Genomic DNA, 23,314 nt, shown 5'->3' on the forward strand with positions numbered 1-23,314 from the left:
AGGTTTACACAGCTAGTAAGAGGCAGAGGTAGGACTTCCAACAAAGGTCTTTTCTGTGAAATGCTAAGTTGACTTTCCAGTGACCTTCAGGAAGAGGGAGTTTTATGAGGCCAGAAGGTAAGTGCTTGAGGCTCAGGTACCAGCTCAAGAGGGGAGAGCAGGCTCTGGCATAAGCATTAGCGTAAGTCAAATTCCCTTTCCTAAATAATTCCCAGTGAATTGGGAGGCCAGAGGTTTACCAGTGAAAGAGTAAAGCAGAACATGAAGCTGAGAATACTGAGAACAGACAATAAATAATATGGAACTCAGAAAAAGAAGAACAGTATCTTATCAAGGCAAGCAGGGAGGAGGTCAAATTGAAAGTCAACTGGGCAGTAGATAGGAGAGATGCAGGAATTCATGGAATCAAAAAATTTTAGGTTTTTTCAAAATGTCCAAACTATAATTGCAACTTGTGGTAATGGGCATGCTGCCAGTATGAATCTGGCCATCACATCTTGGACACAAGTGGTGACAGTCAGCTTTTTACTCTGAATATTCATAACCAATTAAAAAAAAGAAAATGTCGAAACCGCTCATTTTATTTCTTATTCTTTTCTGAGCAGCCACAAACCCCTCATTTTAAAGTACAATATTCTATTTTTTGTTTGTTTTAGTTTTTATCTTCAGAAACTTATTATCTGTATATGAGAACTTTTTTCTTTTTTCCATTCTTAATTTTTAAATTATTTATCTATTTTTATACATGAGAGCTTCTTTGCCTATCTTCAGTATTTGTTACTTTCTCTTAAATCCTTTTTATCTCTTCAAGTTTTAACATCTTATTATGATAATTTCAAACATGCAACAAAATGTAAAGAATTTAATGGGGAGCATTCATAGACATACCACTTAGACTTTATCATTGGCATTTTAATATACTGTACGTACTTGGTTTTTATTTTGTTTTGTTTGGGGGGTGGCTGGCCAGTACAGGGATCAGAACCCATGACCTTGGTGTTACAAGGCTGCACTCTAATCAACTGAACTAACCAGCCAGCCTTGTACTTGTTTCATAACATATCTATCCATTTTTTCTTTCTTCTATCCAATTTTTTTGATGCATTTCAAGTAAATTTGTAGATGTTAGTACCCATTCCTCTAAATGGGTCAGCATGCATTGGCTAGAATTTTATATTTGTTTATAGTTTTTTTTCCTCTTAATGTGAAATTTATATACAATGAAATGCACAATTTTTAAGGGTACATTCACTGAGATTTCTTTTTTTTTTTTTAATTTTGTTGAGCCATACCCTAAAATTCATTTAAGTGTACACTTTCAATGATTTTTTAGTTATTTACAAAGTTGCACAACTAATCCCAAAATCTAATTTTAGAACATTTTTATCACCCCAAAAGAACCTTATGCCCATTTGTAATCATTCCTCATTCCCACCCTGGCCCTGAGCAACTACTGATCTATTTTCTGTCTCTATATATTTGCCTTTTCTGAACATTTCATATAATTGGAATCAAACAATTTGTGGTCTTTTGTGTCTGACCTGTCTCACTGGACGTCTTTTCATTTCTCCTGGGTATATGCCTAGGAGCAGAATTGCTGTGTTATATGTTTATATTTAACATTTGAGAAATTGTCGAACTGTTTTCCACAGCAGCTGCACCATTTTAAATTCCCACCAGCAGTATATATGGGTTCCAGTTTCTCCACATCTGAGCTTCGTGAGGGTAGGGGCACTAGCTTCACAGTTGTCTTTGTGTGCCCAGGGCCTCACGCAGGGCATAGCACCCAGACTGGGCTGCTGGTGAGGGTTGTCTGAGTTGTGTGATTCTCTTAACTCAAGCTTCTTATTTTGCTCTTCTTTGTTGTTTTATAGGGGCTAAACGAGGAGTTTCCAGTTGTCTAGAAAAATGCCAGAAGAGCTCACCAGGTACTGGGAGGCAGCCCTTTTCTGGAAATCCTTTTACTTGGAACTGCCTGCTAGCATGAATCTCCAGTTTTTGACAGGGGCCATTCAGCAGCTGGGTGGGGTATGTAACCTGCTTCTCTCCTATGGTACCATATGCCTTTGTGGGTTGCAGGGCAGGAGCTAGAAAGGGATTATATCTGTGGTTTTCAGGTAGATATTCAGTGGCGTCACTACATTTTCCAAAGGGATTTTAGAATAAACCATTTTTTAAATAAAGTTAAATTTTTTTCTTAATTGGAAAAGTAATGTCTATTTATTCTAGAAACTTTAGAGAACATGGAACTACTCCAAGTGACAACCAGCATTTTTATGTATTTTCTTTCTTCCCTTCCTCTTTTCTCATAATGGCTTTATTGAGATATAATTCACATACCATAAAATTCACCCATCTGATGTGCACAGTTCAGTGGTTTTTAATGTATTCACGGAGATGTGCAAGATGTGTGATCACACAGCCAACTTTAGAACATTTTTATCATCCCAAAAAAGAAACCCTGTACCCATTATCAGTCACTCCCCATATCCCTGGAATACCCCCAGCCCTGGATAAACACTCATCTACTTTCTATCTCTATCCTGCCTTTGTTTTTTTATGCTTATTTCTGTGTAGCTATGATCATGAATACATTTCTGATTATCAACTTTTTACCCATAAGCTTAAAGCATTAGCACTTTCCTGTTAACTGCCCTTCATATGCATTATTTGTAATGGGAGTACAATATTCTTTTGAGTGGATTATAAATTTACAACTGCTGCCCTATGGGCATTTAGATCATTTCTAATTTTTAGCTCTTAGAAATAACACTGTGGTGAGCAACTTTGGATAAAAAGCATTTGCTGTATTTGAGCCCATTGAAATATTTTTAAAGCATATGTCATATGGTAATTTTAGTAAGGAGTTGATGGGTATCTCTTGTGTTTAGAAAATAGTGTGGTAGTACTTGGCCCAAAGGAGACTGGTAACAGGAGAAACTGCACAAATAGGCTTGGAATGCAGAGGCTCTTTGCTGTCAAACTAACTAGAAACTGAGGAGTGCAGAAACTCAGCAGAGGGGATAGACAGAATGAGGAATATATACCCAGACTGGTCCATAATTGTATTTTGAACTTTTAGTCTTTTCTGTCACTTACCCTTTGCTGTGTAAAAAAAACACCACCCCAGAACTTGGGCTTAAAATAACAATTCATGATTTCTCACTATTCTATAGGTAGGCTGGGTGGTTTCCCTGGTGGTTTCAACAGGGCTTAGTTCTCCGGCTGCATTCAGCTGGTGTTTCAGCTGGGCTGGAAGGACCACGATGGCTTGGCTCACACATCTGGCACTATGTGGCTTCTCATAAATTAGAATCTTTTTATATACATCGTATGTATATATAGTAAGCTAGATCAGCTGAGTTATACAGTGGTCTTCAGGCAGCCTTCCCAGAAGGTGTAAGGAGAAGTCGTGAGGCCTCTTGAGGCCTAGGCTTCTAGAATTCACAAATACTACTTTCCATATACTATTTGTCAAAATGAGTCGGATTCAAGTGGATAGAAAAATAGGCTCCATCCACTCTGGCATTCCAGTAAAAAAGAAAAAAAGAAAATTATTTTTAAAAAAAGAAAAAGCTTCACCTCCTGATAGGAGGAACAGCAAAGTCGCATTGCAAAAGAGTTGGGTATACTGGATGGGAGGAATGTGTGGCCATTAAACAATCTACCATATTTATATAGGATAATCATTGCCCCACTCTCACCCTCTAACTTTTGGTTTTGCTGCATTAAAGAAGATAGATGTAATCCTTCAAGCCATAACTTTAAAGCCTTTTTAAAATTGTAGTGAAATGTATGTAACATAAAATATGCCATTTTAACCATTTTTACGTATACAGTTCATTGTATTAATTACCTTCATACTGTTTTGTAACCATCACCCCTGTTTGTTTCTAAAACTTTTTATCAACCCAAACAGAACCTCTGCATTCATTATGCGATAACTCCCCGTTTCCTTTCTCCCCAGCCCTGGTAATCTCTAATCTACTTTCCATCTGTATGAATTTATCTGTTCTAGATACCTCATATCAGCAGAATCACTGATACTTGTCCTTTTTTGTAGGGTTTATTTCACTCAGCATAATGTTTTCAGGATTCATCTGTATTATAGCATGTGTCAGAACTTCATTTCTTTTTAATGGCTGAATAACATTCCATTGCATGTCTATACCACATCTTGTTTATCTGTTCATCTGTTAATGGACATTTGGGTTGTCTCCATTTATTTGCTATTATGAATAATATGCAGTGAATATTGGCATTCAAATATCTGTTCAAGTCCCTGTTTTTAATTCTTTTAGGTGTATACCTAAGAATGCAATCACTGGGCTGAATATTAACTCTACATTCAGCTTTTTGAGGAACTTTTTTTTTAACCTAAATGCCAGGTTTCTCATCCAATCACCCTTTTGAGACATCACCCATCTTTATTTTCAGTAGTGTGCTGGACCTGGCAGGAGCCGATTGTTACTATCTTTCCCAGGTCCTCATTCAGTGATGTCAGGTATGACTCCCCGGAAATCGGCAAATGTACAAAGCAGGGATTTTTTTGTCCCATAGAGTCGGTCATTAAGCATTAGCCAGCTCACCACTTTTCTTCTTCCCACAAATGTGAGTTAAGTGTCATTGTGTTTCAGGCACCATGCTGGGTTCTTGGAATACAAAGATGAGACAGACCTTCTCAGTGCCCATGAGGGGCTTACAGCCTTGTAGAGTGAACAGATACCTATACAGCTAAGTATTAGCTAAAACTGTCTTGTTTCTTTCTTTCCTTTTTTTTTTTTTTTTCCCCTCGTCTCTATTTCATTTTTCAGGCTCTTTTTGTATTGTGGTTGAGATTACAGGTACAGTGTTTGGATCTCCCAGTGTGTCTTACATGGAAAAATCATGGCTTAACCAAGCTACTCTTAATCCTGTCTGGCCCCTTCAATGTGTTCTTGATGCATGCAAACTCAAACTGATCATATAACTAAAAGCCTATGGCTTTCTGCAACTGGTTCAGGAGCAGCAGTTCTGGAGACAAAAATCTGTATTATTATATAAACTCTTATATTTCAGGATGATGTCTTCTTGGGACTTGGTATAGAACTGCATTTAGTCTATTTAAAGACATTGATACTGGAACTTCTGGCAGCCAAGATTTCCTTTCCCAACCTCTTAATATTGACAATTCTATGTCTGCTTTTTGGTTTTCAACCACTTCTGTGATCTGGTTTCAGGTAATTGAGGGTTTCCTGAGCAAAGAAGTAAGTTACATCGTGTCCAGCCGCAGAGAAGCAAAGGCAGAGAGTGGTGGGATGGGCCACAGCGGCTGCCCCCCCCCAGTGAGGTTAGAGTGGAAACATCGTCCATGGCCAATCCAAAAGTCAGCCACGCCAGGCCTTAACAGAAACCCGTAGACTCGGTGAGAACCTAATGGAGTAGGAAAGGAGACTTTGGTGACCCCTTTTATGCAGTTTCTGGTTTTAGTTTCATCTGGTTTAATTTGTTCTCTCATTTGAATTCAGAGACTGAGACTATTTTATCATAGCTCTAGACCTAAACACCTCAGGAGCATGCTATCCCTTCTATGCTGTGTGTAACTTTTTATGGGACTTGAGAGTCAGAGTTTCAGAAACAAGAGCAGAATCCTCTGCAAACCAAAGAGGACTTGTTGGAATTTGGCCTAGGCTTGGGCAGGAGTACCCTGAGGAGGCAGCAATTCCCTTCTCCCTTGCTGTCATGTATGAAGTGCCAGCAGTTTGAACAAAACAAATGTCATGTCTTTAACTTAGTTTTGGGGGGTTTTTTTGTTGGTTTTTTTGGTGGCTGGCCAGTACAGGGATTTGAACCCTTAACCTTGGTGTTACAACACTATGCTCTAACCAACTGAGCTAACCAGTGAGCCCTATATCTTTGACTTAGAATGCAATAAGTCTTTTTCCCCTAGTCCTACATTCTTTTTGTTTGACTTGGAGTAACATTAAAATGTCCATGCAGATACACTGTTGGCATCGTAATGAGGGACAGGACTTCCAAAGAGTGAAGAAAAGATTTTCTAAAGTGAAACATTTGCTATCATCTGCTGGAGAGTGCAGAGATTCTTTTTTTTTTTTTTTAAAGGTGACCGGTAAGGGGATCTTAACCCTCGACTTGGTGTTGTCAGCACCACGCTCACCCAGTGAGCGAACCGGCCATCCCTATATGGGATCCAAACCCGGGGCCTTGGTGTTAACAGCACCACACTGGGCTGGCCCAGAGATTCTTTTTTTTTTTTTTTTTTTTTTTTAATTTTATTTTGTCGATATACATTGTGGCTGATTATTGCTCCCCATCACCAAAACCTCCCTCCCTTCTCCCTCCCCCCTTCCCCCCAACAATGTCCTTTCTGTTTGCTTGTCGTATCAACTTCAAGTAATTGTGGTTGTTATATCTTCTTCTCGCCCCCCCGGTTTTGTGTGTGTGTGTGTGTGTGTGTGTGTGTGAATTTATATATTAATTTTTAGCTCACACCAATAAGTGAGAACACGTGGTATTTCTCTTTCTGTGCCTGACTTGTTTCACTTAATATAATTCTCTCAAGGTCCATCCATGTTGTTGCAAATGGCAGTATTTCATTCGTTTTTATAGCTGAATAGTATTCCATTGTGTAGATGTACCACATTTTCCGTATCCACTCATCTGATGATGGACATTTGGTGGCCCAGAGATTCTTAAAAATAGGTCTTAGAAGATTTGTAACCATTTGACCTTGGGTGAATTCAGAGTGCCCTTCTTTACCAGGTTCAGATTGCCTAGGTACCTCTAAGTGACCTGAACTTACATGAGGCTTTATATTTCCCTCCTAAGGATTCTATAGACTCTTGTTTCTGCTGATCCTCAGCTGTCACTGCACCCAGTTTTCTGAGAGACATGACCCCATGACACCCTCAGCAGCTCATGTGTAAACATCTGTTTGTGCACGGGTGTCTACACAGCATGCCTCATTGCTGTGCTCCTCCTGTCAGGTGCCTGCGAGCAGAGGGAAGGAACTGCTGCAGAAGGCCGTCAGAAACCAGGTGAGCTGGGGCAGGAAGGGATGGAAGCAGATGTCTCCAGTGCAAAGAGGGATTTCTTTTCTTCCCAGATTCTTCTGAAGTGCTAACACAACATGCACACTCTATGAGCTGTGTAGTCTTATCATCATTTCCTTCTTACAAATGAGAGAGTGGAGGCAAAGAGAAGTTAAGTAATTTGTCCAGAGTCAGCTAGAAAGTAAGTGTTAGAGCCAAAGCCAACTCCAGTTCCAAAGCCTACCAAGAGAGCCTTGAGAGGGATGTGGCGGGATATGTCTGCCCTGCACAGAAGCCAGACTTTGTACATCTTCGACAAGCTGCTGTTTATCCCTTTTGTGAGAATCCAGGGCTGTTAAAGTCCAGTGGCAGTAGGAGAAGGTGATCTTGTGAGGAGTAGTTAAAGTGACATCAAGAAGGGTACATTTGGCTGTGCTGAGGGAGATGGTGCTGCCAGCCGGGGGGAAGGTCTGCAGCTGGCATGGTTCCCTGCTCCATGATGATGATGATTGTCACTGGTATTTATTGATTTATTGTGTACTGACAGTGTGCTGAGAGCTTTCTTCACAGAGAAACAGCTCTCTTAAAAGCATGTGTTCCTTCCTAATCACAAGGTGGCCAGAGTAGAACACATAGGCAGGTCAGCAGTCCGTCCCCTCCTGACATGGCCAGCCCATGTGGAAGACTGGGTGGGATGTGCTCTCTCCCTTGCCTGCCTCCCCCAGCCTCTTCCCCTCACATGTCCCAGGGCTCCCAGAGCAATATCAACCTGTCCTCATCCTGTTCAGGCCTCAGGGAGTCCCACGCTTCTACCTGACTCTGCTTTGTCATCTCAGGGCAGCAGCAGTAGAGGAGGCAGTGGGAGCAGCAGCAGCCTCCTGGCCAATGCCCGCTCCTGGGGAGTGAGGATTCTGCATGTGGACGGTACTGTTTCTTCCCTGGGCTCCTGTGGAGGGGAGAATTGGTGACTTTGGCAGTGTCAGCTTTTAGAGGGATCATGGTTGCATAAGCTTCTGGTAGCTGGAAGCCAGAAGTACTCAGTTACCATGTTGATCTACAAAGGTGGGAGGGTGTGGAGAAAAGCAGTAACAGTTGCAGGTGCAGGCTGTGGCTTTGGAACATCCATGACCACTTACCAGGTATGTACTCTATGCTAGAAATTGCCTCATTTAATCCTCTCCACAGTCCTGTCTGCATTGTACAGATGAGGACGTCAAGCCTCAGAGGGATTAGGTGAATTGCCCGTGGTCTCACCAGAGTGAGTAGTGTGGCCCATGTTCCAACCCAGTTTGGCCTGACGAAATTTTGTGTTTTCTCTTTTCCATAGGGTTGCCTTGCACTACAAACAACTTATTTGCAGGTTGTAATAAATTTATACCAGGGTAGCTGTCCTTAATCAGCTGGCAGTGACTGATCTCATACCCAGCTCTACTTGGAGTCTGGGATTTTTCTGATCTATTTTAGGGGACTGGTCCAGGTAGGACAGCCCCACGTGCTAACCAGGGTGCTGCCCCATCCCACCCTGTGGTACCAAGATCTTCCAGAGGGATCAGGGGCTGTGCAGGGGAACTTCCTAGTCTGGAATGTGGGGGCTCCATTTCACTGAAAAATCAGCCATTTCTGACTTGATCTCCTTTCCTGCCTTCCTCTGTGTTAGAGAAGCTCCAGCATGTTTAATCCCTGCTGGGTTTTCACCTAAGGATACATCTGAGTAGCTCATATGACTTGGTCTCCCCAACAGAAGCAACTGTTCAGCATTACTTAAAGTCCTTAGTGAGACAGAAAGCACCTCCTGTTCAAAATGAGTTGTATTCCGTGCTACAAAAGCCAGCTTAGAGGCCGGCTCATGGCTCACTTGGGAGAGTGTGGTGCTGATAATAACAAGGCCGTAGGTTCGGATCCCTATATAGGGATGGCCAGTTAGCTCACTTGGGAGAGTGTGGTGCTGATAATAACAAGGCCGTAGGTTCGGATCCCTATATAGGGATGGCCGGTTAGCTCACTTGGGAGAGCGCGGTGCTGACAACACCAAGTCAAGGGTTAAGATCCCCTTACCGGTCATCTTTAAAAAAAAAAAAAGCCAGCTTAGGTACTTTTCTGGGGGATAGAGGACCCAGCCCTTACCTCTTGTCAGGAGATGCAGAGGTGACATGTAGCCAGAAGGTGGCAGGCAAGGCTGTTATGGTCCCTTGGGCTAGGCCAGGTGATAAGTGTAGTACTGCAGCACAGGAAGGGGCTGTGCTGGATAAAAAAGGAGTGGAAGCCTTTGGCCACAGCCCTCTGTCTTCTCCACAGAAATGATGATGCATGTGCAGCAGCTGTCTCTTGGTTCTTTATGTGTGAAGAAACAAGAGCCAAAGAAGCCAGAGGTAGTTCATCCTGCCAAACTGAAGGGCACCAATGAGTTCCAGTGCAGTCTGTGACAACTTTGGTAAAGCCATGACCTACCCCATCAATGTCTTTCTGGCTATTCTTAAGAAAGTAAGAGTGCTCTCAGTTATCTCATTCCTAGTCCCCACAGCTTGTTTCTCTTGTCCCTATGATACCTGCACACCTCTCATGGTACACTCACCCTACTCAGGCATTCACTTTGGCCTGGCCCATGGACTGCCTGTAGATAGTCCTGGCCTAGATAAATTCATAAGTGCTCATGGCCTGCTGGCCAGGCTGCCATTCTAGGGACAGCTCTTGGCCAGGGAATGAGCCTGCAGATTGGGGGCAGGGGTGGGGGTGGGGGCAGCATTGTTTGAGATACCTGCTGTCTTCCAAATGTTTATCTGGTTTTTCCTTTCTTTGCTGGGGTTAGAACTGTTATGTACCACATCAAGAGAGCGCAGGCTGATTTAAAGCCACAGTGTCTTCACCCAAGCCTAAATCTGAGGAAGGATTAAACCCTGCAGATACGCCCAGGGTCTGGCATTCAGGAGTAGGACTAACAGTACTAACAAACCACATCCAAGATGGATGGAGCACTTAGCCTCTGACACCCCTCTCTCCACACCCTCTGCTCAGGGAGTTTTTGGGTTTTGCTGCTGCTAAATAGATATTGTGTTGTTCAGAATTCAAAATTGAAAAGTCTGTCCCGCGTCCAGCTTCTGTTCCCCAGCTACTGACCTCCCTCCCTGACATAAACAATGTGAATGGATTATCAGGTATCCTTCTATGACTGTATACACATACAAGCAAATATGTCAAAAATCCCCCCTTTTATGCAAATATGCAGCATTTTTACTTTGTTTTAACTTCAGTGGTCTATTTTGTAGATATTTGGGAGTCTGTTGGAGTAAGTTTTGGGTGTAGTCTGCTGATGTGGGAGAGAATATGGGAGGCTTCTTTGTGTTGTGATTGTCCTTGAGGTGTGGCCTGGAGGAGAGTGTGGAACCTCCCTGGGCCCAGAGGGGCAGGCAGTCATGGATCCAATAGATCTCTCATCCTGGCCCCCTGGCTCATTAGCCGATTTTTTATTTTATTCCATTTAGGGGTTATTTTTGGTTTCTTTTTTTGTTGGTGGCTGGCTGGTGCAGGGATTGAACCTTGGTGTTATCCGCACCGTGCTCTAACCAACTAAGCTGACTGGCCAGCCCTATTCCATTTAGTTTTAAATGTCAGCTTTGTTTGACTTTGGCTTAAATGTTGTTTTTGACCCACAGATTCAGGGTGTACAAGATAGGGTATAGGAAAGCAAATAAATGGCCATTATCTTCACTCTTGTCCTGTAAGGTGACCTGGAATAGCAGCAGTGGCTAGCAAATAACAGCTGCCATTTAGTGACTCTGTGTCAGATCTTTTACATGCTTTAATTTAATCCATGCCAAATCCTGTAAGATAGGTGGATGCTCCTCACATTACATGTAGCACAGCTCCGGTGTCCACCCCGGCCCAGGTGACTCCAAAGCTCTTGCTGTTTGCCCCATCCTGCCTTCCCTCCACGAAGAGTCAGCTGCCATCAAGATTCACATGCAGAGGGCTCACCATTCGTTATGTCCCTGGGGAGGTGGAGGGAGCCCTTGTGCTCAGGTCTGCTCTAGCTGAGGGCCTGAGAGTCTGGTTCTGCAGGCCTCCCAACAGGAGGAAGCAAAGTGGGACAGTCTCACAGCGACTCGGCTTACCAGGCCCAGTTCCTCGACCCCCGTGGTTCCCTCACATCCTTAACCTATTTTCCCTTTCCATTTAGGGAACATGTCCAGCCGTGGAGTCAAGAACATGGAAAGGTCAGTGTGGTAGCTTTTCCTCATCTAATTGCAATCCCTCCCTCCCTAAACAGTTCCCAATGACTCCCTCTGTGGCAGCATCTGCTCACTTTCCTGTGGCAGGAAGCAAGTCCAGTTTGTGTTGCCCCCTCTTGTTTGTTTCTAGGTTTGGTTGTGTTTCCAGGTCCCGGGCCTTGGATTTCTGGGGCAATAGAGGTGCATCCAAAAGCAAGTCCAAAGCTTCTGGGCTGGGGCTTCTCCTTTACAGCCAGGACTCCATGCAGGCACTTTGGCTCCTGCATCCTCTGGCTATTCCTGAGTATCGATTGAAGTTCAGCATCCTATTCCTTCTGATTCAGTAGGTTTGGGGTGGGCAGTTTGACAGCTGCCTAGTGTTTTCAGAAATGCCCGACTCCCTGAAACTGACAAACTGGCAGATTGATAGACTCTACCTCCTGGCTTTGCTTGGGCAGCAGGAGAGTTTCTCCCCCTGGATGTTTCTCCCAAAGATGCTGTTTAAGTGGCATTTATTTGTGCACAAGTAGGAGCTAAGAAAAGTCACTTGGCACCTCTCATGATCAAAATTCAAGGAAGTCTGTGGAGGAATTGATTTTAATCACTGTCTCAGTTAATTAGAAAGACAAGAAATTGTCCCAAAAAAGTAATTAATGGGAGCTGCTGCTCAAGGAGAAAAGGCTGTTTTTTTTTTTTTTTTTTTTAAAGATGACCGGTAAGGGGATCTCAACCCTTGGCTTGGTGTTGTCAACACAACACCACGCTCAGCTAGTGAGCCAACCGGCCATCCCTATATAGGATCCAAACCCGTGGCCTTGGTGTTATCAGCACCGCACTCTCCCGAGTGAGCCACGGGCCGGCCCTGAAAAGGCTGCTTTTTGCTTGGGCTTTAGCAGTAGCCTTGGGCAGGGTTGGGAGCTGTGAGGTGCCAGCCTCTTTGGGGAATTTGTGGCTGTTAGGTCTGCCCAGGCTCCCAGACTGCCTTGACTACCCCTGACAGGACTCCTGGTCACCAAGAGAAGATAGAAGTGGTTCTTAATGCCTAAGAGATTTTGTGAACTATGCAAAGAACTAGCTAGTAGGGGGTGAATCTCTTGATTAATTAACTCCAAATTTGTCTTCTCAGCACCACTTTGCCCTGTTGTTTAAGGAACCGGATTTTATCTGTGATATCTTTCTAACATCTTGCTACTAAGATTGCTAAACACTCTTTATCCCTCTTCCTCCCTGCTCCCTGTGAAAAAAACCCAGGGTCCTCATGGAGAATTCTGCCTGGGGAGTGTTCTCAGCCCCCTCAGGACCTGAGGCACCCGGAGCAAAGGTCTAGAAAGGACCTAGGATTTTGTGGGACCTACCCTCCCAACCCTGCTTTTAGCAGAAACCAGCAGAGGCTGGGGCTCTCCCATCAGCCAGGTTTCTAATGGTTGTGGCATCATTAGTTGGTTGACAGCCTGCAGAACCCACTCAGGAAGTCCTGTGTCCTGCTGGGAGGACATGTCTAGGGCTTCAGTTACCCTGCAACCTCTGCCCCTGAGTAGTGCACCTCTTTCTTCCAAGGGTAGAGTCTGGAGGAGATTGGAGGGGTGCCTCACCCCTGCGAAATGGAAAGGCACAGCTTGGGGTGGCATGTTTTCCAGCTTTGGCAGAGCCTCACCTCTCTGAGCATTTCCTCCGTGTGTAGTACAGGTTCTGCACTGGGGCAGACTGACAGCTGATATGTTCTTCCCCTTTTAGTGGCCAGGCTGAAGGTCCCATTCCTCAAAGTTGAAGATGAGAGCAGGTGAGTGGGACCTCCTCCCTCTCCACTTGCCCGCACCAGGCCTGCACAGAGGAGGAAGAGGTACTCAAAGACCTCCCGCTGACATGGAGATGTGGAGCCCCGCAATCCTGCATCTGCGACTTCCCCAGAAGCTGCTTTGTCCTACTGTCATGGAGAAGTCTCAGGCAGACCAGGAGGGCCTCTGAGGGTGGCATTATACAGTTGATACTCCTCTTGGAGATGAGTCAGAGGTTCATGATCCTGTGTGTGAATGACCTCCACTTAATACTCTGCTTTTATGAGCTCGCGATGTCCATCCAGGCTCATTATTGCTGCTCGCTTCTCCCCCAGTGTGTGCTGACACTTAACGTCGAGTCATTGCTGCCCCAGTCACAGTGCTAGGACAGCCCAAGACATCATCTTGGCTGAGGAGAGCATGCTGGGAGTGCTGTTGGGGACTCCCTGGTCAGACTAGCTCATACTTGGTGAAGCCTTTTTGTTTTGCTTTGGAAAACCCTTTTCTGGTACATGACAGCCCTGGGTGAAAAAAGCATGAGGAGAGTCGATCCTCTTCCTAGCGGGGAAAACTGAGGTCAGAGAAAGGAAGTGACTTGTGGGCAACCACCTTGATAATCGATTGCAACCCAAAGCTGAAATCCAGCTGTCCTGACTGCCCTGCCTGGTGCCCTCCCATTCTGCCTTCTCTGTCCACCATTATGGCCCCTTCTTACCTAGAATAGGAAGGTCACAATGATGATGTTAACCTGATGAGCTATTAGCAACCACCTTGGTTATCATTGAATCTTCAATAAGTACTAGATTAAAAGTCCATGTGAATCTATAATTATTTCAAAATAAAAAATTTTTTAAAAGGAACTAATGCTACATGTACCCAGCAGAGACTGGGACCAGAATTTTGTGTGTCCTTGAGCCTTAGGCAGGGCAGCTGAAGACCTAGTCCTAGGAGCCTGGCATGGCTCCCCATCCTCCAGATAGGCCTCTCTTCCCTACTCAGTGCCTGCAGACAGGAGAGTTGGCTCTGGTGGCCCAGAGGTGAGTGGAAAGAATGTAGGGATGGGACCGAGGTGCTCCCTTCCAGTTCCAATGGGGTAGAGTACCTGTCCTTCAGTCCCCTTCACAACTAGTTACACAGGTAATCATGACTCGTGTGCAGCAGCTGAGAGACAGTGTCAGTGCCTCAGTATCTGCACTGCACATGGCAGTCACAGGTAATGTCACTGTTATCAGAGGGGGCTCCATAGCTTGTGTACTTCTGGCATCATAGATCAGAGATGAGGTCCAAGCAGAGCTGTTTCTTGTGGGGTTTTTTATGTGCTCTTTTGAAGCTCTTCAAAGCCCTGACCAACCTCAAGTTTCAGGCCTCCTAAGTGGAAACAAAACATCATTGAGGAGGAAGAAAGGGGTGCCAGGGTTTGAAGGGTACCCCCTTCTTAAGGGTCTAAAAAGGCTCATTTGTTAATTCACTCCTGAGGCCACAGAGTTTTCACCCTGCCCTGCCCAGGAACCTGTGGCTTGCACTGTCTCCCCCAGAGCAGGGGCTGTTGCAGCCAAACACAGCATGCCGAGCAGTTGCATCAGTCAGCAGGGTTTGCTGAGTATACGCAAATCAGTTCTGGCTCTGGAAGTCTTTTGAATGTTCACAACTGGAGGCAAACCGCCAGAACCACTCGGTGTGGGTCTGACTATCCAGAACCTTCACTGTGCCTGTCCTCTCCACTCAGAGCACCAGCCCAAAGCAAAAACTCTTCCCTTCATGGAGCAGGAAAATCCCTGTTCTGGTTTAAGCATTCTATTTAGATTCTGCCAGGCTAGAGTCCTCGAAGGTTGTTGTAGAGTCGAGAAACAAAATGGAAAGATGGGAAGAACTATATCAGGAGTCAGGATGTGGCCACTTATTAGTCATGAGCTCTTGGGCAAGTCACAGAACCTTTTGGGCTTCCTTTCCTCTCCTGTAAAATAGGGTAATACCACTTACTCCACTCAACCCAGAGGGTGGTTATAGGAGTCAAATGAGGCAGTGGATGTAAATTTATTTGAAAAATAGACAGGGAGAGTCTAATATACGTATTAATTCAAGTAGAAAAGCTGATGAGAGTTTTACTTTAGAACTTAAGAGATGTGGAGGTGAGAGTCCACTTTATCAGGATTGGAATTCTAAGGAGTTGGGCTAGTCCCCCTTCCTCAGTCTTTCCCTTCCCCACTGTGGTCAAAGTGGAAGTTTTTTGTGTTTCAGGAAGTTTCGTCCTTTCCACTATCAGTTTAAATCTTTTCCCAAAATTTCTTTTCTGAGATCCAAAAATGCAAGTCCCTTTGAGGCCCAGATGACTCCAGGCAGCTCACACCATACCAGGTGAGTCTGTCTGGACCCTGAGTACCAAGGTCTGGTTACAGGCCAAAGTCCTCCCCTTCAGGGGCCTGCTGGTCAGATTTGGAAATGGCCATGTGTTTGCTCCTTAGGTGAAGTCTATTCTGGGAACTTAGCCCAGAACAGAGGCACTAGGAGTATTCCTCCATTTTATTTGGTTGTTGTTCATCCCAACTGAAGAATTTGACATAAGTGTCCAGAAGGCAATAGGTTGGTTTCTCAAGCTCAGGTTTAAAGACCACCATCATCAGAGTACCCTAGGAGCCCATTAAAAAAGCAGGTTCCTGAGCTCCAGCCCGCACCTATGGAATCAGAATCTGTGATGATGTAAGCCCCACAAGCTGTATTCTTATGAGCTCACCAGGTGATTTCAACACACATCAAAGTTTGAGACCTGTTGGGTTAAACATCAGAAATAACTAAGGGGCAAGGGGACAACTCGCTGCATTATGTGACTTTGGTGGCTTACAGACTTGTTAATTTTCCTACTCCTACTCTGCAGATGTTTGAGAATTTGAACCTTCACTGACCAGAGTAGAGAAGGAATTCAGCTCAAGTGATGGACTAGATGCCTTCTTAGACCATTTCTAATTTCTGGGCTACAGGGTTAGTTCATGGACCAGGAGAGAAGAACAGGGCAGGCTCTCGGAGTTGCTAGGGCCAAGGAAGGCCTGTGGGTCCCATCAGCAGATAGAGGCCGCAGGTCAAGAAATAGTGCAACTGGGAGGGAAGAAAGGGAATGTGGCAGTAGATGGAGTACAGGAGAGAAGGGGCTGAGGGTTAAGTCCTAAGTGCCTTTCACACCTTTCCCGGAAGATACAAGAGATGCCAGAGAGAGCTAGTCAGGAGGTGGCCCAGACTTGGTACTGGAAGGGGTTCTAGGCGTGGGATGACTTTGAGATAGCAGAAGAGCTGAGAAGCTGTAAAGGGAAAATGAAGAAGCAGTGAAGCTTTGGTGCCTGCATGTGAGGAGCCTGGGCAGGGGGTTGGCCTAGGTGGGACATGGCGGGGGGGTGTAGAAAGTATGTATAGGAGGAAATGTTTAATTTTTTAATTTTTAAAATAATGATTATTATATTTTGGTTCAAAATTCAAGAGTTATAAAGGGGGCCGGCCTGTGGCTCACTTGGGAGAGCGTGGTGCTGACAACACCAAGTCAAGGGTTAAGATCCCCTTACCGGTCATCTTTTTAGAAAAGGCTGTAAAGTGGAAAGTATATATTCCACACTCAGCCTCTAGTTCTTAGGTCTGTCTCCAGAGATATTTTATGTATATACAAGTATATATGTATCCTTTGTTTTTTCTTGTTTCTTGTTTTGTTTTTGGGGGGTTTTTTTGGGGGTGGACGGCCGATATAGGGATCCAGCCTTGGTGTTCTAACACCGCTTCACCTTGGTGTTATAACACTGCTCTCTAACCAACTGAGGTAACCAACCAGCCCCTTCCTTTGTTTCCTCTTCTTCCTCTTTATGTTATTAAAGAATGATATAATATTTGCTGTGCTGGGTCTTGCTTTTTCTACCTAATATATCCTAATTTCCTATTAATACTAAAGAGCATTCTTACTCCTTTTTATGGCTGCAGAGTATTCTGTTGTATGGAATTTATTTACTGTATTTTATTTAATATTTTATTTAACCAGTTTCTTATTGATGGATGCTTAGATTAGCTGCAGTGAACAACCATGTTCACAGTAAATTTGTGATTGTTCAAGTATATTTGTGGAATAAATTCCTAAAGGTAGAAATATTGGGACAAAGAGTACCTGCATTTATAATTTGATAAGTGGGGCCAAATTGCCTTTCATGGAGGTGATAGCAGTTTGCACTGTCACCCTCACTGTATGAGAGAGCCTAGTTCCCCACCACCTTCCTTAATACTGTGTGCTGTTAGACTTGTTGACCTCTGCCAGTCTGATAGTTTGAAAACTGTATCTCAGTATAATTTTTATTTTTTCTTATTATGAATGACATTAAGTATGTTTTTCATATGCTGTATCATTTGCTCTTCGCATTGACCTTCTTCATAGCCTTTGCCCATTTTCATTTTTCTATTGGGTTATTGATCACTTTATTAGTGATTTGTAAGAAGCCCTTTATATATTAGGAAAATGAGCCCTTTGTTATTGTAAATATCAAAAACAAAAAACTCAGGCTTGTGGTTTATTTTTTAACCTTGCTTATGATTTTTGCCACATTTAAAAAAATTGTATGTAGTTGAATTTATCAGCTTTTCTGTATGTTCTCTGGGTTTTATGTCATACTTAGAAAGTCTTTAAAGGGGAATGTTTTGGACTTGCTGGGTTTGCTAGGACAGATAAATAGTGCCCTACAGGCCATTAGGAATTTGGGTCCAAAGGCTGGCCAGTTAGCTCTCGGTTAGAGCGTGGTGTTGATAACACCAAGGTCCAGGGTTCTATTTCTATTACCAGCCACCTGCCAAAAAAAAAAATTCCACAAACAGAAAATATGGAACCAAAATCCACATGACAAGTCAGATTTGAGAAAGAGATTTGAAAGTCCATGGTGAAAGGTGGAAGCTGTGAAGGACAGGTCAGCATGAGGGAGAAGACAGACCGAACTAAAGGGGAGGGGACATTAAAGGTGGAGGAGGTCAAGGGCATTGTGACCCTTACTGCTGTGGAGGCCTTTTCCCTTTCATTTTTCAGGTCATATGAATGTGGGTTTTGGTATGAGCAAAGTTGGAATTCCTACGAAGGATTCTTGCTGCTGCCATCAGCACCCTGTCCTTACCTGTGGTTTGAGATTTGTGGGTGAGGAAAGGACAGAGAGAGGACGGGCTGTGTACAGGGAGGCCTCATCTTCCTTGTCTCCTCTCCTGCCACTGTTGGTACCAAGTGCAGGGCAGGCCTGCCTCTCTGTGCTTGCCTGGCCCATTGGTCCTTCCCCACCCCGGCCTAGGCTGCAGGTCCTGAGCAGTAGCTCCTCCTCTGAGGATACCAGCAGTGACCATTTTCCCCCACCCTGTACCCACCCTAGAGAGCCCAAGGATCAAGTGCCAAGCCTGCAATCAGCCACCTGCACCGTGCCCAGGAGGAAGAAAGGGTACTGTGAGTGCTGCCAAGAGGCCTTTGAGGAGCTCCATGTGGTGAGCCCCTTCCCCACTCAGCAGCTACTCCCCAGGTTGCTCTGAAAGAGCCTGGCCTGCTGAGGAGGAGCTTTTCCTATCCAGTCTCCATCCTGGCGTGGCCATGTCCTCTGGTGCCAGAGGCCAGGCTGGGAGGTCTGCTTGTGTCCCACCTTGGCTTTGTCTAATGCCCTGTGCCTCCTCTCACCCCTGGGCAGCATCTTCAGAGTGCCCAGCACTGGAGCTTTGCCCTAAAAGCCCATCCATATGCAGAAGTAGATCGGATCATCGCCCAGCTCAGCCACAGCTTTACAGATATCGCCTTCCAGGCCAGCCTCCCCAGGTGAGCACCACAGCTGGCAGGTACAACCGCCTTCTCACTCTTCTCCCATTGCCTTCTCTAGGTGGAAGGAAACGTCAAGTTGACAGCATCAGGGTCCAGGCTGTGAGGTTTTTCTCTGTCCTCACCTTTCTTTCCCACTATCCTCTGTCCTTTTTGTTTTGGGGGTGACCAAAACAAAAAGACCTCTACTTGTGGCTTCAGCTGATCGGGACTAGGCCCAGACCAGAGTGTGGCTGCCTTCATACCACATGGGCATTGACGTGGTAGGGAGTGAGCAGTTCTGGCCAGCTAATCAGGGGTAGTTCCTGGGTCCTTTCCAGATGAAGAGAGCAAGGTCTTTCTCCCTCTCTAGAAGTCACCCACAGAAAGGAATTCCAGGGCCCTCTGAGCACAGCTCCCTCCTGCTGCCCACCAAGGACAGACCTACCTGGGGCTGTGGCTTCATCTTTCACCCCAAATCTCCACCTCTGGGCTCAGCGTGGACAGCCAGGCTCTTCAGCTGCCAAAGGGCACAGCATCCACTGTGAAGTCGTTAAGTGGAAGAGCCTCTAACCTGTTCCTCTGGCCAGCCCCAACCACAAGCTGCAGAGCCAAGAAAGGCTCAGATAGTGCTGGCTGCTACTGCACAGTCAGACCCAAAGAGGAGGCTTTTCACAGGACACCAGAATGGGCAGCTCTCTGTCCAGCACAGTAGAACCCAGAAAGGGCAGCACCACAGGTGCCCCTCTCCCTGCCCTCAGGCCCCGCCTGGAAGGATCCCAACTTGCTGCCTGCTCTGGACTTGAGCCCTGCAGCTCACTGAGTGTTCCTGTCCCCACAGGCAGTCAGGTTCCCCAGCTTCTGAATGTGACCCTCCGTGTGCTGAAACTCTGTCCCCCAGCCTGCCCTCCCAGTCCAGGGCAGCATCTTCCAGGATGAAAAAAGAAGACAACTGCCAGGCTGCAGGCACCCCAGAGCAGGCTGCGACAGTGGACAGCATGAAGGCACCAGCTGAACCTGTGGGAGCTGGCAAGGTACCTGCACCAGGAGCAAGCTGCCAGGAGCTGGGGGAGTCAGTTGACATGTTTGTGGACCTCCCAGGGACACCTCTGTCCAGGAGCCCTGCTCGCCAGTGCCTTCTGACCAGCTCTGGTTGTATGGACTTCTCCTCTGGCCCAGACCTGGCACTTGTTGGCCACAAGCGGAAGGTTCAGTTTCCCAGTGACAATGCTGAAAAGAGGCCAGGGGGCCACAGGCCTCATTTTTTGTACCAAGAGTCCCCATCCCCTGCAGCATCAGGACAACCAATGGCAGGCATCTTCTCTCCCTTCCTCTTCCAGGCCGTAAGTCCAGGCCCCCAGCCTCCCTCCTGCCCTTGTACCACCCACAGAGCTGCCTCTCTCTCCCAGATCCCTTGACCCGGCAGCCCACAGACAGACCAGCAGAGTTCCGGCAGCTGTCAGCCCACTTACATTCAGCTTCTGGCATGCAGCCCCCAGGAGGCCCTGCAGAGAGTCAATCCACCTTTCTTCCCCACCCTCCACCAGCCAGTGGGGGAGCCAGCTGCTCCCAATGGTCCTGGGCCCCCCAACCCCTCCAAGTGCCCTGCCTCCCTGTCTCCCAGCCCCAGCCCAGTGCTAGCAGAGAGCTTCTCCTGTGAGTCCCCAGCGTACTAGGCTCTTCACAGTGCCAGACAGCTCCGACTGAAGGACCAAAGATAACAAGTTATACCTCTTCTTGGTGCTGCACACCCAGCCAGGGCTGACCAGGACACAAGGAGGAGCAGAGCCCTCAGCCTGGCCTTTGAGGTCCAAGTCAGCGACTGTCATGCTAAGCTCTGTGGAGCCACAGAGCCAGTCATCCCGCCACCAGGTCTTTGGGCAGAACCAGAAGAGCCTGGGCTGGGGGCTGCCCTCTCCCACCCCTACCTCCAAACATGTTCTTGACCAGGCAGCAATGGGCTTGCCCAGCCATGGCCAGCTGCCCACACCAGGAGGCGAGGTTGGCATAGCGGGACCACAAAGAAGTGGGAGCAGGAGGAGGCCTGGCCCGGCTTCCTGGCCCTCCACGGGCACTTGCCTCTTTGCAGAGCAACGGTTAGTTGTTGGTGTTCCCCACCCCCACCCCAGTCTCCTTTCCCACAAGCATGTGGTCTCTCCTGCTCTCTGAAATGCCTGTTCGTGTCCCTTCCCCCAGCCCCCCACGCTCCTGCACACAGATCTTCAGGAACATATGAAGCAGAGGAGGGGCCGGCTGCAGCACTTACCAAGCTCCCTCCCCCAGGCACTTAGTTGGGGCCCAGCACTGACCTTTCCCCTGAGCCCAGGATGTGGCCAGAGTCCCCTCTGGGGACCCCTCTCAGCTCTTCTCTGCCTCTTCAGCTCGAGCTGCCCACCCGGAGTTGTGCTCCGGGGCCAGTGTCTCACCTGCCGACTTCCGCCTCATCCTCTTCCCTCCCTCCCTCCTTCCCGTTCTCCTTCCCCAAAGACCTCCTTCCTCCCCGTTTCTTGCAGCCGAGCCATTAATCTGGAGACAGAAATGGGCTTGCTATCGATTCTTCTTTGGCCACTTTTTCTTTTATTACTATTTGTACTGTGGTTCTTCTCACCCTTCTCTGCCTCTGTGTGTTTGTCTCTTTAAATGTTGAAGCTACCAGAAGCCTGGTGCTATTCTCTGGCTCCTTTCAGAGGAGCAAAGGGGGACCTAGCTGTGGGTGAGGACCTGAGTTGTTAGTGTAGAAACAGAGCAACTGTGTGGACAGCCCTCCTGAGAGGTCATGCTTGGCCTTTTTATGCCATTCCTGTTAAATTTCACAATTAATCTTGGTTCAGGAAATGTAAATAAATTTGTTAATAACAAATAGCTAAGAGATGGGGCTGGAGTGCAATGTGTCCGTCCTTCATCTGCCCTCCAGTGACCCAAGACGGAGGTGAGGACCCCACATATACCAACAGAATAACTGGCTAGCTGGATGGGACCTCCTGCCTATCAAGGACGTATGAGTGCCATCACCCTCCTGCCAGCCTAGCCCGAGGGCTGGGCACCATCTGTCCCTCCCCAGCCTTCTCGTCCCAGTCTTGTCTGGTCACTCACTTGGCTCTGCTGCTCCTGAGTGGTCTCCTGCAGAGGCCATGCTCATCACCGTCTGCCAAGAAGACACCTCTGCCGCAGTGGGCGTTCCTTCCAGGGGCTCTCTTCCCTTCCCAGGGCCCAGGCAGTGGCTTGCTCCTGGGCTCTGCTGGATGCGTCCCTTCTGTGATGTGTGGGAACGCCTCGTTCCCACTGCCTTCTCCATTGCGCTGTCCCTCTGAATGAGGACCATTTCCCCCTCACTCTTGCCCCTTTCTCAGATTTTTCTGATGCCTTTCGCATGCTGCTCACTCAAAGCCATCACACCAGTTTCTGATGTCCCATCACTGTCTGCCTGGGACCCATTCTCCCTACCTCATGTCTGGCTTCATGGCCTTTCCCTCCTATCTCAATGACTGTGACCTTGGACAGTTCTGCCAGGCCAAACCCCAAGGTAACAGCACTCTTGAGCCATTTCTCCATTCCGGCTTCCAGGCATAGATTTAGGTTAGAGGGGAACCCAGAACACCTGAGACCTGACCCAGGACAGATGGGTGCTGCTTGATGTCAGTGAGGCCCCTCAGTGGCTCCTTGACCTGAGGACTGGTCAGACCTCCTTGTACTCCTCAAGTCTTTTTCCACATGCACCTCCCTCTCAGCAGATGACCTTGACTCAGACTCAGTGGGCACCATCTCATCTCGCCAACAGTCCCCCTTCATCATCGTCTTACTCTGTTTCTCCTCCCTAAGTCGCGCCATCCATGTGCCCTCCAGCCCACCCAGCCACCCTTGTCGATTTCCTTCTCTCAGCCTCACCACCTCTCCTTCTCCTTGTCCAGAAACTTGATGCTCCTCCATCCTGGAAAATATTTAAATTGATCGAGCAGCTTGAGGAAGGCTCCCTCCTTCTGTTCTCTGGCTGCTTCCTGCAGTCTCCACCCACTGCCTCTGTGTCTTCTCCTGCTTCCCCTTCCAAACTTTCTCAGTGGCTCTGCCTGAAGCATTCTACTGGGATCGTCTACTCTGAGGTCATTGGGTAGCCTGCTAGTTACCAAAGTCAGGTACCTTTTCTCCTTTCCCACCTCCTTAAAACCTGGCTCCCTCTGTCCCAGGAGCCCTACGTTGGTGCGTTCTCCTCCCTCTCCCTCGCCTCCCCCTCTCGTCCATTCATTCAGCGCAGGCCTTAGGTGTCTGCCCTGAATCATCTCCCACACTCCTGAAGATCCCTCCAGCCTGACTGTGTCTCCCAGACTCAGACCCGGACCTTGTTCTCACTTCTCTCTGGTCGGTCACTTTTCTGCAGGTAGGACCTGACTTGGTAGCTCCTCCACCCCTCACTGCCTTCAGAATTCTCATCTCTCAGGGTAGAAGGCAGGATCTAGCCACACCCTTAACTCACTGTGACTTTGGGCAAGTCCCTTTACTACTGTGGGCTTCAGTTTCCTCATCTTTAAG

The 23,314-nt window shown here is 46.8% G+C and overlaps 1 protein-coding gene across 1 annotated transcript in view; it reads left to right on the forward strand.

Moving 5' to 3' along the window:
* Positions 1-20,208, forward strand: part of DBF4B (DBF4B-CDC7 kinase regulatory subunit) — a 32,058-nt gene extending 11,850 nt beyond the window's left edge. The window contains 13 exon segments of the mRNA XM_063081259.1: positions 1,875-1,952; positions 1,955-2,028; positions 5,220-5,316; positions 5,319-5,404; positions 6,987-7,037; positions 7,868-7,955; positions 9,327-9,400; positions 11,206-11,242; positions 12,971-13,016; positions 15,250-15,366; positions 18,381-18,489; positions 18,687-18,811; positions 19,632-20,208. Coding sequence (XP_062937329.1) covers positions 1,875-1,952; positions 1,955-2,028; positions 5,220-5,316; positions 5,319-5,404; positions 6,987-7,037; positions 7,868-7,955; positions 9,327-9,400; positions 11,206-11,242; positions 12,971-13,016; positions 15,250-15,366; positions 18,381-18,489; positions 18,687-18,811; positions 19,632-20,208 — 1,559 coding nt within the window.
* The last annotated feature ends 3,106 nt before the right edge of the window (positions 20,209-23,314 follow it).

Source organism: Cynocephalus volans, chromosome 16 (genome assembly GCF_027409185.1).
Source record: "Cynocephalus volans isolate mCynVol1 chromosome 16, mCynVol1.pri, whole genome shotgun sequence".
Taxonomy (NCBI): domain Eukaryota; kingdom Metazoa; phylum Chordata; class Mammalia; order Dermoptera; family Cynocephalidae; genus Cynocephalus; species Cynocephalus volans.